General features: G+C 45.8%; 1 protein-coding gene across 6 annotated transcripts in view; it reads left to right on the top strand.

Moving 5' to 3' along the window:
• Ncald (neurocalcin delta) overlaps positions 1–12,354 on the top strand; it is a 398,774-nt gene extending 386,420 nt beyond the window's left edge. For all 6 annotated transcript variants that reach the window (XM_071602204.1, XM_027948790.3, XM_027948796.3 and 3 more), the window contains 2 exons: positions 6,410–6,515; positions 9,694–12,354. In XM_071602204.1, the coding sequence (XP_071458305.1) occupies positions 6,410–6,515; positions 9,694–9,791 (204 nt within the window). In that variant the 3' untranslated portion in view covers positions 9,792–12,354. The remainder of the gene's footprint in view (positions 1–6,409; positions 6,516–9,693) is intronic.
• Positions 12,355–14,262: the final 1,908 nt, after the last annotated feature.

Raw genomic sequence — 14,262 nt, forward strand, 5'->3', positions numbered from 1 at the left:
AACTTAGCGAGGTCCTAAGCAACTCAGGAAACCCCGTCTCTAAAAAAAATGTGAAAAAGATCTGGGGATGTGGCTCAGTGGTTAAGTGCCCCTGAGTTCACTCTCCAGTACCAAAAAAAAAAAGAATACAAGAATGTTAGGTGAATGACTTCTAGATTAGTGCTAGTTGGCTTTGCATCAGAATCCTAAGAAGGGGTGTTTCATGAGCCCCAACCCTAGGGGCTGAAAGTTCTACAGAGTGTCCCAGACAAGTAGGTTTTACTCGATGCTGGGAGGTCCAGAGGCACCTAGGGAATGGCTTTTATGACTGCTATTAAAGCCTTGCTGGAATGACCACGCCCATTTCAACAGAGCTCCAGAAAGGGGCACTTTGGGGCTGCAGTAGGGTATCTGTAAGGAGAGGCAGGTGACATATAAAAGGAGAGAGACCACAACCATCTTGTTGACTATTGTATCCCCACCACAAGCACAGAGCAGACAAGACACAATTGTGGAACAATTTTGAATGACCATTTCTTAAATTCTCTGAACATGATTTCTTGAAAAAAAAAAAAGAGGGTATAGAGGCAGATTTGGAAAGTGGGTGTAAATAGGAAAATCAAATTTAATACCAATTCTACCATTTTGTTGCTGGCAGGAGAAATATATTCCTTATCCTGGTCTAGGAGGCCATGTTGCCTGTCCCCACCTGCTCTTACACATCCTGTGGTCTTCCTGCCATTCCCACCCTGAGCTTCTAAAGTGTTTCTCTCTGCCCTTTACCTCTTTAAACCCCATGATTTCTTCATCTCTTTTTTCAATCATCAGTCCTCAGGGAAGCTGTCCTAACCCTCTGCCAAGGCCCAATCCCCATTACACTTACAAGATTACACACCTTCCTCGGTAGCACTCAACAGTGGCCTTACATTTATTTCTCTGGTCATTTTAATATTGCCTGTCATCCTTATTTAACAGTAATTCCTATGAGGGCAAAGACTGGGGGAATCATCCATAGTATCTGGTATATAATAGTTTCTCAGTAAGCATTTGATGAATGAGTGAATGGATAGAATGAAATAGGAGTAGAGGGTTTTATAACCTGGGGTCTATGGATGAGCTTCCAAATTCAAAAGCCCCTGAAATCACCTGCAGTGGTGTAAGATTTCTAAGGGTGGAGGCCATAGCTTTTGACAGATTAGGAATCTGAGTTTTACGTGAATACGTTAGTTATGCAACAAGAGGGAGGAGAAAAAGAAAAAATGATGGGAACGAAAAATATGAAAGGATAAAGAGAGAACTTTATAAAAAAGGAGTAGAACCAAGAGGAGAGAGAGGAGACATAAGAAGAGGTGATGGAGTGGATCAGCTATCCCTGAACAAATTCTCTGCACTTAGCCTGACTCTGTGTGTGACCCAGTGTTAAGCATCATCAGGGATCTGATGAGCAGTTGCCCTTGATTGTCACTGTCACATCTAAAAAGAGAATATCCTAGCTAATTACAGTTTAGGGTAAGTAGAATGAAGGATTCCCAAAGAGGTGATACAGAGCCATTGTCTTGTACAGTGGAAGAGAGATTATAGGGAGCAATAGAAGGAAGGATGATTACAGAGGGCTTCCTGGAGGAGGGTCACATTTCCATCTGCCCCCAACACTTGAGCAGGATATCAAGGAGGAGGGGAGAGAAGGAGGTGAGACTCAGATGAGGAAAGAGTGTAAATAACGCCACTGATCCAGGAAAACAAGATGTGTGTCAGGTCGGTGGACTCAATGGCTTTGTGGAATATCTGAGCTGGGAATTGCCCTCTTGGGCCAATCATGGACAAGTGATAACTACAAGGAGCCAGGGAGATGATCCTAGAGGCTAGAACAGACTCCAGAAGGAACAACCTAGGCCCAAAGAAGGCTGAGGATGGGTAATCACACAGCCTCTCTAAGACTTTTGGCAAATATAAACTCATCCTGTCTGTACATGCTCCTCCCTCTTCACCTCCAGCCCTCCTGAAGTGGGTCAGCTCTCGCCCAGTAGAGGTTGAGCTCATGTGGCCTGGTGAGCACCCATGTCTAGGTTCTGTTCTGCTGTTGTTAATCTAACATTCCTGAGCTTATGAACTCACAAAATACACAAATGGTGTGAGTTTGAAATCCATGTGGGTCACTGATTCCCCTTTGCCCAGGTCGGAAATTACAGAAAAGATTTCCATTTAGCAAAGAAAGCTGAGGCAAGGTGACAAGACCTCGAGAGTCAGTTGCTGGTGTGGGGACACTTGTGCTTTCTACTCCTCTTTATGAATATTCAGCTGGCCCTGCAGATTTCAGAGCCTCTGTGTCTCCACTTGATAAAAGAGCTCTATCTTCAGTGGTCTTTCCTGGAATTAGGTGTCCCAAGCAGTTTGGCACATGGTGCTATGGCCCTAGTACAGACGGTAACATAGACCTGGGGCAGAGGGGACAGCAAGGTCCAGGAGGAGGACAGAGTATGGCTCATCTTTTGCCTCCAGAGACACTTCAGTGAGCACTTCTTGGGAAAGCTGACTGACTGCGTTTAGCAATGACGCCCATCACCCCCGGAGAGGGCTGTGCTCATGACCTTCCAAGAGCACTTACTGTGGGGGCAGCACTAGAGTTCAGTAAGGGATTTGGGTAGGTTTAAGATAGACTCAGAGCCAGGCACATTGGCAAACACTGATAATCCTGCTACTCAAGAGGCTGAGGCAGGAGGATCGAAAGTTCAAGGCCAGCCTGGGCAACATAATAAGACCCTGTCTCAAAACAAAATGAAAAGGGCTGGGGATGTAGCTCAGTGGTAGAACACCCTGGGTTCAATCCCCAGTACTGAAAGAGAGAGAGAGGGAGAGAGAGAGAGAGAGAAACAGGGACCCAGAAGCCTGACCTGAGGGATCAGGTTAGGGATGAAATCAGCCCAGGGGTCAGTACTATGGGAGAGTCCATCTTTTGTTCTTATTTTATTGACTGAGATTGGAGTATCTGATTGTTGGTCCAGAATATTTCAGGGATTTCAGGCCCAGTTGATCCCAAACAAGAATGTAAACCAGAGAAGTTTAACCTTGAGTGTCCCCTTTTGCTCCCACATTTCCCAATTGGAGATCACCTTCACTTAGCTGCCTTTTTTTTCTGATTTCTGCTTGCCCAGAGCTTGAGAACTTTCTGGAGTCTCCTGCTTCTCCCTGGCAAATCTATTTTTTTTAAGTTTTTTTCCCCAGGTCTAAGGTGTTCAAAGTGAATCTGAGCAGCAAAGTCATGATCTGGGGATAAAAATAATGAATTTATATTATTCTTCCTAAATAAAAACTATATTTGATAACTGAGGCCTTCCAGGCCCTTCTGAATACCCCAGAGAGGTCACAGGTGGTGGGGACACAGTTTCAATAGCAATTACAAAACTCTTTTGGTAGAATCCTCTACTGCTCATCAGATTTCATAGCTGTGCTGAGTCTATCTCTGAACTGATCCCAAACCCTGAAGGCAGATTGTTTCCATGTCAGAGCTCCCTGTGAAGTGGCACCCCCTTTCTCCACAGAAAAGCCCTCTTCACCATGGCTGATTTTAGGATTGTCAGCAAAAGAGTCTCTGCGAAAGAGTCCAAAGTAGATAAACTTCCTATTTTCATGTTGCCCTGTTTTATTTGGCCACTGGCTGGGAAGATACCAGCACTCCAGGTGCTGGACACTCTCTCACTAGTTTTTCACAAACATAGCCAGTATAGTACTTTGTAGAAATGTGCAAACAAGGCCTCTGGCCTTGAGCTGGGGTTTCACAGAGATGTCTACATTTCTAAGATAAGTTACCAACTGGGCTCCATGGTAACAGCTGGCAGGCGGAGGAAAGAAAGGGGAGAAGAAGCTCTCCCCTTCTCAGATGTTGTCCTTGAAGAGTTAACTTGCCCAGAACAGTGAAAGAAAAAGCTGCTTTTATGTGAACTTCTGCAGATTGTGAATTTCTGAGCCCCTTCCCTTACATGCTGGGTATAAAATTCTGAAACTCCCTGAACTCGGGGTTCAGGGGATCAATTGATTACAGCAAAAGCTGTGCCCTCTGAACCTGGCTGAAGCCAAATAAAACTGTTTCCTGCTATCTTTGGGGCCTTGCCTCGTGTGTCCCTACAACACCTGGAAGCTTACTGAGAAGGAATTTGAGATCAGGGTCACGTACTACAGTGGGGAGGAGCATCAGGATGGATTGGGAGAGACTGAGAATATCTGTCTTGGAGAAGACTGTCAGGTGTCTGTCATGTAGTTGCCTGAGGCCTAGGAGGAGACTATAGTAGTCCCCACTTGCCTTTGCCACCTGGGGAATATCTTCTGCAGCTTCTCTCTTCAAGATGAGGCTTGAGCACAGTGGCATCTGCTCCCATCAGCATGGAAGCTGACAAGGACAAAACTTCAGCTCTGGCCTCTTTTCTCAGCTCCACTCACAGATCCTGCATTTAAAGAAGAGTTCCAAGCAGGAAGTGTGAATCAGGTGGCATAGCGATACCAGATTTCAAACTATACTACAGAGCAATAGTAACAAAAACAGCATGGTACTGGTACCAAAACAGGCGGGTGGACCAATGGTACAGAATAGAGGACACAGAAACCAATCCACAAAGTTACAGCTATCTTATATTTGATAAAGGGGCTAAAAGCATGCAATGGAGGAAGGATAGCATCTTCAACAAATGGTGCTGGGAAAACTGGAAATCCATATGCAACAAAATGAAACTGAATCCCCTTCTCTCACCATGCACAAAAGTTAACTCAAAATGGATCAAGGAGCTTGATATCAGATCAGAGACTCTGCGTCTGATAGAAGAAAATGTTGGCTCTGATCTACATATTGTGGGGTCAGGCTCCAAATTCCTTAATAGGACACCCATAGCACAAGAGTTAATAACAAGAATCAACAAATGGGACTTACTTAAACTAAAAAAGTTTTTTCTCAGCAAGAGAAACAATAAGAGAGGTAAATAGGGAGCCTACATCCTGGGAACAAATTTTTACTCCTCACACTTCAGATAGGGCCCTAATATCCAGAGTATACAAAGAACTCAAAAAATTAAACAATAAGATAACAAATAACCCAATCAACAAATGGGCCAAGGACCTGAACAGACACTTCTCAGAGGAGGACATACAATCAATCAACAAGTACATGAAAAAATGCTCACCATCTCTAGCAGTCAGAGAAATGCAAATCAAAACCACCCTAAGATACCATCTCACTCCAATAAGATTGGCAGCCATTATGAAGTCAAACAACAAGAAGTGCTGGCGAGGATGTGGGGAAAAGAGTACACTTGTACATTGCTGGTGGGACTGCAAATTGGTGGGGCCAATTTGGAAAGCAGTATGGAGATTCCTGGGAAAGCTGGGAATGGAACCACCATTTGACCCAGCTATTGCCCTTCTCGGACTATTCCATGAAGACCTTAAAAGAGCGTACTATAGGGATACTGCTACATCGATGTTCATAGCAGCACAATTCACAATAGCTAGACTGTGGAACCAACCTAGATGCCCTTCAATAGATGAATGGATAAAAAAAAATGTGGCATTTATACACAATGGAGTATTACTCTGCACTAAAAAATGACAAAATCATGGAATTTGCAGGGAAATGGATGGCACTAGAGCAGATTATGCTAAGTGAAGCTAGCCAATCCCTAAAAAACAAATGCCAAATGTCATCTTTGATATAAGGAGAGCAACTAAGAACAGAATAGGGAGGAAGAGCATGAGAAGAAGATCACCATTAAACAGGGTCGAGAGGGGGGAGGGAAAGAGAGAGAGAAGGGAAATTGCATGGTAAAGGAAGGAGACCCTCATTGTTATACAAAATTACATATAAGAGGAAGTGAGGGGGAAAAAAACAAGAGAGAGAAATGAATTACAGTAGATGGGGTAGAGAGAGAAGATGGGAGGGGAGGGGATGGGAGGGGAGGGGAGGTAGAAGAGGATAGGAAGGGCAGCAGAATACAACAGACACTAGTATGGCAGTATGTAAAAAAGTGGATGTGGAACCGATGTGAATCTGCAATATGTATACGGGGTAAAAATGGGAGTTCATAATCTGCTTGAATCAAATGTATGAAATATGATATGTCAAGAGCTTTGTAATGTTTTGAACAACTAATAATAAATAAATAAATAAAGAAGAGTTCCAGGGAATTCATATGCACATTAACATTTCAGACAAAGCAGTTGTGGGCCCTCCTGCCAGTTGTCATTAATGAGGGTCTTGCTGAAGGAGAGAAAGCTCTATTGGCCTGGCTTCTATTAGTGAATAAGTGATAAGACAGCAGGGACAGGACAAGCTCCACCGGCCCCTGGAGAACCTTCCCTTCACTCTAGTATTTGGGAGGGTTACCAGGAAGGCTACTGTGTGCCAAGCTGTGTTTCAATTTTACCACCATGTCACTTCTGTCCCCAGGCAATCTATAAGATGGTCTCCTCTGTCATGAAAATGCCTGAAGATGAGTCAACTCCTGAGAAAAGGACAGAAAAGATCTTCCGCCAGATGGACACCAACAGAGATGGTAGGAGGCTGGGGCTGCGTGGCTTTTCTCTGGTCAGGGCTGCTGGTGGAGTCCAGGTGGGGAAATGCGGCTTAAGGACCTGGCCCAATGCCTTTCATAAGAGTAGCTCATCCCAAAAGTCCCTGGAGGAGGACCAGGGTGGCCACCAGAGAGCTGGTCCCCACTTTGAGGGGAAATGCTTTATTTCTAGGCCCTTCTGCTCTTTTTCTATGTCATGCTGCTGCCCCCCCCCCCCCGCCCCCCAACAAAATCAGATGGGTCTTGTAGAACAGAAATAGAAGGACCCAACCAATCACTGTTAGCAAGACCAGTGGTCAGGACAGGCCTTGGCCTCCATAGATTGGATTCCTCCAGGCCAGGGTGTCAGAATGCAGAGAGGGATTGTTATCACACCCAGACCCCAGCAGCTTTCACCCCAGTCTGGCTTTATTGGGGTCTCCTGTACATGCTCTAAGAGACAAGTGGACTCTCCCAGGAGTAGGGGTGGGTGGAGGCCTTGGGGTGACCAGCAGGTTCCCACCCTGAGGTTGTCACCTACAATTGAAACCCAAGTGGATGCAAAACAAAGGGACATGAAAAGGGAGGATTGTATTTCAAACTCAAGAGCAGACAAGATATATTAGGTACCGAGTTGCCAAACAGAGCATGAGAGGCCCAAGTAAATGAGTTTGGATCAACAAGAAGTGACTTTTTCAATATAAGCATGCCCACCTTCAATATTTGGGACATATTGATCCTAAGAAATGGCTTGCTGTCAACCTGAAATTCCAAGTTATCTGGACATCCTTATTTTATTTGTCAAAGTTGGCAGTGCTATTTAGATGCAATACCCAAGTTTCAAGTGCTAACTGAGCTCAGGGCCTGGTCTATCATAAGCTGTGCAGCACTTGCTATTATTACCAGCTCACTTGTTCTGCTAGGAGTGCTCAGCAATTCTTGTCAGCAATGTGAAAATGCACTTGTACATCCTGTGTGTCACTGACATGTACAACAGAAGGCTTTGTGGTGGGGTGGGCCTCTTCATATGCTCACGCCTGGGGCACCAGCAGCCTGAGAACCTGGGTTTGTGTGGGGCAGGCCAATCTGTTTGCTTTGTTTCCTCCACAAAGTTGCCAATGCATCTTCTTACATCCTATTCCCCCATGTGCCTTAATTTACAGTAAATAGTTTGTTGTGCAAAGATTGAACAGACATGGGATTGTTTTAATAGCTAATGAATTTGCTGGGGTTAAGCTGCAGGTTTTGCTGGTACTCCTGGGAACCCAGTGGCCTTGAGATGTCGTCTCTTTAGAGAAAGGCTAAAAGATGGGAGAAAGCCAAAATACCCCAGGATCAGGCCCTCCCCACATGTTGGTGACAGGCAGTGAATTAGTGTCTCTCCGTTGAGTTGCTACCAAGAGATCCAAGGGCCCTGATTGTTCCACATTCCTACAACACAGCTTACTGAAGGTGCTGTTCCCGCTCCAGGGAAAGGTTTAAATTTATAAAAGAAAAAAGTGGGGATGGAGAGCAGTGGAGGGAAAGAGGAAGAGGGAGGGGCCTAAAGTCAGATAGTGGTCAGAAGAATCTCAGGAGACCCAGGAGACTCGGGGCTTTACCCTAGATCCCTAGGGCCAGGGCAACCTGCCCACTTCCCTCTTGGAACAGAGCAGGTGCAGAGTCCTGGTAGAAGCTCTTTGTAGCTCACCCAGGCCTTTGACTTAGGGAAAATTTGGGTCCACAGACAAGTTAGCCCTTGAGTCAGCCTTGAAGTGCAGAGTCAATGCCAAAAAGCTGGATGCTCATGTTGAATCTAGTGTTCCCCAGCTAACTTGTGGTCCCCAGGGCCTACCTTTGAGAGATTCCCATGAGTTCAAGTGGCTTCTTTGGAAGCCAGAGAAAGTCACTGCCATTTTAACTAGTGCTCAGACAGGGGCACAGCTACTAAAGCTGGCTGCACACAAAGTTTAGAGGGGAACTAACTGATTATACATTATCAGTCAGTCAATCCAATCAATGAGTCCCCACCTTTCTCCATCAGAAAGAAACAGCAGGTTTGCAAGATAATAACTAGGTTCTGGTGGGGAGTGGGGGTGGCTGAGGGGAAGACATGTTTGTTGATTTGCGTTGGGAGGAACAGGACTCCTGTATGTAGCACCCTTTGCTGCCTGTGTTTGGAACAAGTTGAGAAATTTAAAGAAGAGCAATAACTGAAGCCAAAGGGTACTTTGGAGGAGGGAGTATCTTAGGGTGAGGCCAAGGGTATATCAGCAAAACCTACAGGCTGAATGGAACCAGACCCACCCAGTGCCTGTCCCTGGAAGAACAAACAGAATAAGTCTCTAGGGAAACTCTGTCCAAGAAAAGGAGGGCAAGGCCAAGCAGAAATGTCCAGCAGTTTCCCCTGCCCCAGCCCCAGATTTACAAGTCAAATGAGTCACTTCACTCCCAGGGGCACAGTAGGCTAAGAAGAAAGGACATGCAGAAATGCCAGCGATATGAGAAAGCATTGCCCCCAGCCCCCCACCCTCTTTCTTGCAGCAAAAAAGTGGCCCTCCTGGAAGAGAATTCAGGACACACACTATTCTGCAGGAAGAAAAGGGACACTGGAGGAAAAGGGGACCCCAGATTTCCTCCTCTAGCTCATAAGAGATCACCTTCTGCCTGGAACACACCACTTTATTTATTTGTGATTGGAAAGAACCAGTGTTCATGTCCAGGGCCTCTCTACATGCCAGGGGAAGGATCTTGCAGCAAACCTATATATGCCCAGTGGTCTGAAGGACCCAGAAGGCTCCCAGTAACCTTGTGGGGACAGCCTTGGTGCTGCAAGAGCCCAGCTTCTTCCCATAAAGGTGTGAGGCCATTCATTCTACAAATACTAAGTGGGCCTTTCCGGGGTAATAGAGACGGAAGAGCCAGGGCAGGGACCGGATCAGGAGATTCATTACCTTCTCTCTCCCCAGCCCTAGGCCAGGGTGGGCAGGAAGTGATTAGTCAAGAACTGCTGCGCTAGGGGCTGGCAATGCCACTAGTAGAGTCCTTGTAGGTCTCACATTGAAAAGACAGTCTCCTGGGCTCTACCTTGGGAGGCCACGGGCAGGTGAGCAATTGCTGCCTCCAACGTCCAGTGGGGAGGTGTGAACTCAGGCTCCTGCCACCAGCCACCACTCAACTCGTCCCTTCTCTTCCATCCTAGGAAAGCTCTCCCTGGAAGAGTTCATCCGAGGGGCCAAAAGCGACCCGTCCATCGTGCGCCTCCTGCAGTGCGACCCGAGCAGCGCTGGCCAGTTCTGAGCCCAGCACCCCACGATTTGTAGAGCTGCTTGCGTTCCCTTTTTGATTCTTCTTTTTAAATTTTTTTTTTTTTTTTTTGCCAAAAAAATATCGATGGTGATGCTGTCCCCTGTGCAGTCAGATGCACCTTCCTCCGTGATGCCTTCGCCTTCTGCTTCATTCATCGTGGACGCTTCGTGGGAATGCCCAGAGCCCCAGTGTGCGTGTGGATAGCATGAGCAGACTTCGTGGTGTTCCTTGTTTAATGACTTTCCAATCGTTTTTATTATTTTTTTTCTTCTGATTCTAATGTTTCTGTTTAAAACCTAAGACTGGGGCGGGGGGCAAGAGAAGGGGATCTGATTAAGTCCAGTGATTCCACTACAAGCTTCCAGGGGCTTGGTTTGAAAGACAGAACTCCCCACCTGGGTCTGTTGTCACACGTGCCCTAGGGGCAATGGATGGCACCAGATGCTGGATTCCCCAAGAACAAGTTACCCTCTGGGGTGAGGCTACTAAAGGGAGCTGGGACATCCTCTAGGAGGCCCACTCTGTCGCTCCGCCCCAGCAGGCTGTAGTTTCTAAGCTGTGAACATTTCAAGGTCAATCCATAGAGAAGAAAAAAGATGGCTCAGCTATTTTTTTCACAGGTTTACACTGGTTGAGCTAATGTGAGTTTCTTTGGAAATCAAACACAAATGGCAACAGTCCAAAACCAGGCCCATCTTGTTGCCTATTGTGATTTTAAAAAAGAAAGAAAAAGAAAAAAGACTGCTGTATATAAAATACTGGGATTGCAAACCAAATTAAGTGTTTTGCCTTGTAAATGCATGTTTAGTGAGCACTAATACAATCTTATTACAGAAGACTGTTTTTAGTAGCTTATTGTGAGTAAGCCAACTATGATGAATGTCTATGTTGTCTTGTTTCAAAGTCAGATCTGTCTTTGCACAAATGTACCAATCAACAAGTATATTTTGTATATTCCATAAAAGTCCAAGGTAACCATGACAAGGGCCCAACTTTGGATTCAGAATGCTTTTCCAGAGTCACAGTGACTGGAGAACAGAAGCAGGGCAGGTTCGAGAGGGTCATGTCCTGGGGACACCAGGAGGTTAATACTTTTGAGAGGGGCCAGGCTAGTGGTTTACTGGCTGACCTCAGCAGCTCATGGGCAGCATGAGATTGGAGGTATTGTTCTTTTCTGAGCAGATGACTATTTTGGAGACTTGAGAACAGTAGCCTAGGTTCTTGGGACTTCCCAATGGTTTAGCCACCATCCTCCTTAGGGAGCCATATTAGGAATGCTCACTTTTTTTTTACCCATTCAAAGAGTCTGAGGGGGACAGTCATTTAATTCATTGTAAGAAAGCCCAGGCAAGTGTGGCCACAGTGTCCAAGGCCCTGCTAACGTATTTTCCATCACTGTATTATTTGAATGCAGATTTCTCTTTCCAGAAGTGACAACATACATTTGAGTTGCTCTTTGGGCGTCACCTCATGCACACCAATTTGAATGGAAGGTTAAGAGGGAAAATCTCCTGTCACTGGAAAGACACTCGAGTAGCAGTTGGGTGGCATGGGATGGAGGAGGGGCTGAACACTCCAGGATACAGGGGGGACCTGTCCCAAGTGAAGGCAGAGAGGTCCCCAGGGAATCTTTCTGCTGCCAAACCACTTCCTGTAAAAGAGGAACCACAGAAAAACAAACATAACTTGGAGGAAAATGCTACTGGGCGCCTTCTAACCTCCAGGTTCCTGTGTCTGATATGAATTTATTCTAATTAGTATCAAAAATCCAAATTTGTGTGGTAGACACAAAAACCATCTTTGTAAGGTAAAATTGTGAGACCTGGACTCAGTAGCCTTAATCTTCCCCTGAGGGTCCATTCTTCATATTCTATGCCAAGACTTGCCAAATTCCTCCATGGGCCAAGTGGTAACATCTGTTTCTGTAAAATAGGGAATTAACCTAATTTCTGGAGTGCAGAGGGGAAAGAGGGTCCAGCACGCTCCACCTGGAGTGTTTGGGAGTTGCATCCTACTTTTTCCTGCTGTAGATTGAAGACAGGATTCCTCCTTTCAGTTCCCTTTTGATAAGTGGAGTCAGTTAAGGTTGGAGCAACCTGCCTGGGCTCTGCCCTAGGTCATGACATGTTGTGTGGAACCAGACTCACTCCGTTCCCTAGAATGAGAGCTGGGGTGAGGAACAGAGAAGGCCTCCAGCTGTTCTGGAAGAAAGACAGCCAGACACATGACTGATGGACACTGCTGGCCTCAGAAGGTACTGAGATCACCCCGGTGCTGCCCAGCCACTGACCCACACTGACTCTTCTCCAGGCTGTTTCTCTCCTTCTCCTCCTCCCAGGAAGGCCTTGGCAGGTTGAATCCAACGCACTCAAGTTCAGCCAAGGGACTGCACAGCCCCCAGAGGGCTGAATGCCTGAAGGCCTCTATCACTTCTGTACTGGGTTGTTCACTGTCTTTGCTGTTTTAAGGACTCTGGAAATGGAGTCTGTTCTGTCCCAAGTAAAACCAGACTGTGGTGTGCAAGGGATTGGAATAAAATGACTTATGACCTGAAGGATGCTACGGAATGTTTGACTGTTCATACATTGCTTAGGGTAGGGAAGGGGTGCTGCTGTGGGTGCTGTCCCATCCCAGTGATGTGTCCATGGAGACTGTCCAGGAAGATTATATATATAAAATCATGAATCATTAATCATTTGGAGCAGCCCCTTTATCACTTGACTTTGTCCCCAGGGAATCTCTTGCCTGGTGTTAAAGCATGTTAATTATTTAATATGATTGCTTGGAACATGGAACATGAGATTTTCCTGACTACCCTGCTGCCTTAGCCTGAATTTATACTTAGAGAGGTTCCAGGTTTGAATTTTGGCCTCCCCCTGGGCCAAAATTGTTTCTGTCCCAGAGAGACAAAGTCCTAACCAAAGCTTCCTGGGTCTGTGGGGCTTTCTTTCTATGATAGCCTTTACTTTCTTCCCATTTCTTTCCCTTTCTCAAGCTGGAGTCCAAACATTAGGCACAATAGAAGGAGAATCTAGCCAGATGCGGTGGCGCATACCTGTAATCCCAGCAACTTGGGAGACTGAGGCAGGAGGATTACAAGTCTGAGGCCAGCATCAGAACTGAAGGAGGCCCTAAGCAACTTAGTGAAAAACTGTCTCAAAAAAAAAGATCTGGGGAGATGTGGCTCAATGGTAAATCATCCCTGGGTTCAATCCCCACTACCCCTACCAACACCAAAAATTAATAAATAAATAAATAGATAGAAAGAGAATCTCAGGCAACCTCCTCTTCAGGGGTCTGGGTAAGCCTACGGAAGTCTGTGTTCCCCTCCCTTCTCAGCTTCTCAGTCTAAGAAGATTTAGTAGAAGAGATGACACAATGCAGGGTCTACACCCCCAAAGCCTTTCAGATGAAGGTGTTTAGGTTTTGTGGTGGTCATTGGCTTGCCCCCATCTCAGAAGGCCAATGCTATAGGAGAAGGGGGCTACTAATTTGCTAACTTGAGCATCACGTGCCTCATGGGCCAATGAGAACTTATTTGGCACTGAGTATGAATAACGCCAACTCATTTATGGTGGTGATGGGGAGAAAGTGCATTTTAGTCAACTTTTTCATTGCTGTGACCAAAAACCAGACAAGAACAATGTAGACAAGGAAAAGTTTATTTTGGCTCATGGTTTCAGAGTCTCAGTCCATAGATTGTCAACTCAGTAGCTCTGGGCCCAAGGTAAGGCAGAACAACGTGGCAGAAGGGAATGGTGCAAGAAAGCAACTCAGGGCATGGCAACAAGAAACAGAGAGATCCCCTCACCAGAGACAAAATATAGCCCCCAAAGGCACGCTTCTCCCATCGTACACCACCTACCTACCTACAGCTATCACCCAGTTAAGCACACACTCATCATTTTACCTGTGAAAATGATTGCATTATCTCACACATAAGCTCTTGGGGGACACCTCATATCTAAACCATAACAACTTGTCTGGGAGCCTTCAACCCAGTGAGGAGCCTACACATCTGCATTCTGGCAATTTCCAGCACATTTCCAATCCTGAGGCTCCCACTTCCAGGGCATTTGATTAATGTCCCAACCCAACCTCAGTTGGTTTAGAATGAAAGGAATATACCGGCTGGGGTGGAGTCAGAGTTCTCTCTATCAAGGTGAGATCTGCCCTTGGAAGAAATGGAGATGCTTCCCATGTGCATCTATTATCATCAGGTGTGTGTTCCACACTTTCTAAAATTTTCTAGTTTTTTAGCAAGTTGAAGAAAACAAGAGAAAAGCATTGAGTCCTGTATTTTACAAGTCAGTAGACTATCAGTCAAATAGATGTAAAATAGAAAGCTTGTTGCGGTATGGGGAAGAGCTGTTCAGGCCGAGGGTTGCCAAGGATATTACCAAGGACTTACTCAGTTCTAGCAGGTTTCGCTACAATTAATCCTGACCACATGTCTGGGATT

The sequence above is a fragment of the Marmota flaviventris genome, chromosome 15 (genome assembly GCF_047511675.1).
Source record: "Marmota flaviventris isolate mMarFla1 chromosome 15, mMarFla1.hap1, whole genome shotgun sequence".
NCBI classification, from domain to species: Eukaryota; Metazoa; Chordata; class Mammalia; order Rodentia; family Sciuridae; genus Marmota; species Marmota flaviventris.